The sequence below is a fragment of the Malurus melanocephalus genome, unplaced genomic scaffold, assembly GCF_030028575.1.
Source record: "Malurus melanocephalus ecotype Western Australia unplaced genomic scaffold, MMel_1.1 scaffold_1450, whole genome shotgun sequence".
Taxonomy (NCBI): Eukaryota; Metazoa; Chordata; class Aves; order Passeriformes; family Maluridae; genus Malurus; species Malurus melanocephalus.
In genome coordinates, this window is record NW_026624682.1 from 13,165 (window position 1) to 15,906 (window position 2,742).

The 2,742-nt window shown below is 57.5% G+C and overlaps 2 protein-coding genes across 2 annotated transcripts in view; one reads left to right on the plus strand and one right to left on the minus strand.

The window, feature by feature from the left end:
- Nucleotides 1-493, plus strand: part of ADISSP (adipose secreted signaling protein) — a gene marked incomplete at its 5' end in the record, with an annotated part of 9,182 nt that extends 8,689 nt beyond the window's left edge. Inside the window, one exon of the mRNA XM_057387943.1 lies at nucleotides 3-493. Coding sequence (XP_057243926.1) covers nucleotides 3-121 — 119 coding nt within the window. The remainder of the gene's footprint in view (nucleotides 1-2) is intronic.
- Nucleotides 494-1,651: 1,158 nt separating this feature from the next.
- Nucleotides 1,652-2,742, minus strand: part of LOC130586995 (heat shock 70 kDa protein 12B-like) — an 18,115-nt gene continuing 17,024 nt past the window's right edge. The window contains exon 8 of the mRNA XM_057387944.1: nucleotides 1,652-2,727. Coding sequence (XP_057243927.1) covers nucleotides 2,078-2,727 — 650 coding nt within the window. The 3' untranslated portion in view covers nucleotides 1,652-2,077. The remainder of the gene's footprint in view (nucleotides 2,728-2,742) is intronic.

Below are 2,742 nucleotides of genomic sequence, written 5' to 3' on the forward strand. Positions count from 1 at the left end.
GTGTCCCCCGCTGTCCCCAGACCGCCACCACGGCACGCCGATGCTCCTGGACGGGGTGCGCTGCGTGGGAGCCGAGCTGGAATACGACTCGGAGCAGAGCGACTGGCACGGCTTCGACTGACCCCAAACCCCGCCCCGGGGGTCCCCAAGGTCCCCACCGGGGTCCCCAAAGCACGGGACGGTCCCCAAAGTGGGGCGGGGGGACCCTGCTTGCTGCTGCTGCCGCTGCTTCGCCCTCACCCCGCAGCCCCGGGGGGGTTTTTGGGGGAATTGTGCCTCTTGGGGTGGGATTTTTCCCTCGCTGGGGAGGGAGTTTTGCCTGTGGAATGTGGGACGGGAGCGGGGAGTCCCCCGTGGCTCTGGGTTTGGGGCCGTGTCCCCGGCCGTGTCCTCGTGTTGCTGCCAGCGCCTCTTTTTCGGGGTTTTTTTCCCATTTTTCTCGGGTTTTCCCTGTTTTCCTTGGTTTGTTTTTCCCYGTWTTTCTCTGTTTGTTTTTCCCYRYTTTTCTCWGTTTGTTTTTCCYYGTTTTTCTCATTTTCCCCCCYTTTTTCCCCCTTTTTAYRTTTTTTTCTCCTCRTGGTACCAGGACCAGGAGCAGTTTCAGGAAGTTTTATGTGCCTATATATATATATGTATAAATATAAAGATATCTTACATGCCTGAGGGGGGCTTAAAGTACAAAATCCCACTGTGGAGGATGAAATCCCACAGGGGAGAAAGGAAATTTCACTGGAGAGGAAGGAAATCCCAATGGGGAAGAAGGAAGGAAATCACACTGGGAAGCAGGAAATCCCACTGGGGAGGAATAAAATCTCAATGGGGAGGAAGGAAATCCCAGTGGGGAGGAATAAAATCCCATTGGGGAGTAAGGAAATCCCAGTGGTGAAGAAGGAAGGAAATCCCATTGGGGAGGAAAGAAATCCCATTGGGAAGGAAGGAAATCCCACTGGAAAAGAAGGAAATCCCATTGGGGATGAGGAAATCCCACTGGGGAGGAGAAAAGCCCACTGGGGAGGATGGAAATCCCATTGAGAAGGAGGAAATCCCATTGGGGAGGAAGGAAATCCCACTGGGAAGGAAGCAAATCCCATTTATGAGGAAGGAAATCCCACTGGGAAAGAAGGAAATCCCAATGGGGAGGACGGAAATCCCAACCAGGAAAGAGGTGGAGCCCATGTCCCCTCCATGAACCCACCCAGGGTTCTGTGGATGATCCCAAAAAGTCCCGGATGGGCTGGGGGGAGGGGTTTATGGGGTAAATTCCAGTTAAAGGGGGGCTGGATGGGGGGCAGGGTCTGGGGTCCCCATGGTGAAGGGGGGCTCAGTTGGGTGGTGGCATCTCCCAGGGTCTCTTGGTTGGACAGGAAGTCGATGGTGGCACTTCCTGGATGGTCTCAGTGTGACCAGAAGTCAGTGGTGTCATCTCCTGGTGGTCCCCACAATGGTGGTCCCAATGTCAGTTGGACAGGAAGCAAATGGTGGCATTTCCTGTGGATGTCCCCACAATGACATGGTCCTTCATTTGGACAAGAAGCTAATGGTGGCACCTCCAGGAAGGTCTCAGTTTGACAGAAAGTTGATGGTGGCAGGTCCCGGGGGTGTCCCCACAATGCCAGGGTCTCTCAGTGTGACAGGAAGGCCATGGTGACAGGTCCCGGGGGTGTCCCCACAATGCCAGGCTCTCTCAGTGTGACAGGAAGGCCATGGTGACAGGTCCCAAAGGTCCCCATGATGAGGGAGGGTCTTGGTTGGACGGGAATTCAGTGGTGGCATCTCCCAGGCTTGTCCCCACAATGCCAGGGCCCTTTGTTTGCACAGGAGGTTGATGGTGGCACCTCCAGGAAGGTGTCAGTGTGACAGGAAGTCCATGGTGGTATCTCCTGGGGTTGTCCCCACAATGACAAAACCCTCAGTGTGACAGGAAGTCAATGATGGCAGATCCTGGGGGTGTCCCCAAAATGACAAGGACCCTCCTCAGTTTGACAGGAAGTCAATGGTGCCATCTCCAATTGGGTCTCAGTTTGACAGGAAGTCCATGGTGGCATCTCCCAGGGTTGTCCCCACAACTCCAGAACCCTCAGTTGGACAGGAAGTCGATGGTGGCCCTGACGCTGCGCATGGTGCGCATGTCCAGCGCTGTCACCTTGATCTCGGTGTCCCCGAACTGCATGCTGGCGCGGATCTCACGCCGTCCCCGCGTTGTCCCCATGTCCCCGGCGTCACCGCCATCCCCCAGCTCCAGGCTGATGGTGCCACACTTCCTGACGCCGGGATCGGTGATGTACACCACGTCATCCGTGTCGCTGCAGTAGATGTTGATGATGGTCCGGCGCTGGCCGGGCCGGGCCGGGCAGTAACTCCGCTGGACCACCTCTCCCAAAGCCACCGACTGGTCCACGGCCACGAACTTCTCAAAAATATCGGTGCACCAGTTCTTGCCYTCCTTGACCAGCAGCTTCTCCCGCGGGTGTTTGCCCTCCACGAACTTGTTGAGGACGCCCACGCCGTAGGTGAGCGGCGAGCGGCGCACCCGCACCACGCCGGGGTCCAGGCCGAAGAGCACGGCCCCTTTGAGGATGGTCAGCCCCACGTCCTGCGGGACGATGACCCGGCAGCGGTGGCCGAAGGCGGCTTGCACCGCCCGCTGCAGCATGGCCGACTCGGCGAAACCGCCCACCAGGAACAGGAACTTGATGCCGTGAACCTCGGGTTTCTGCAGGAGGGCGTCTGGAGGAGGGGATA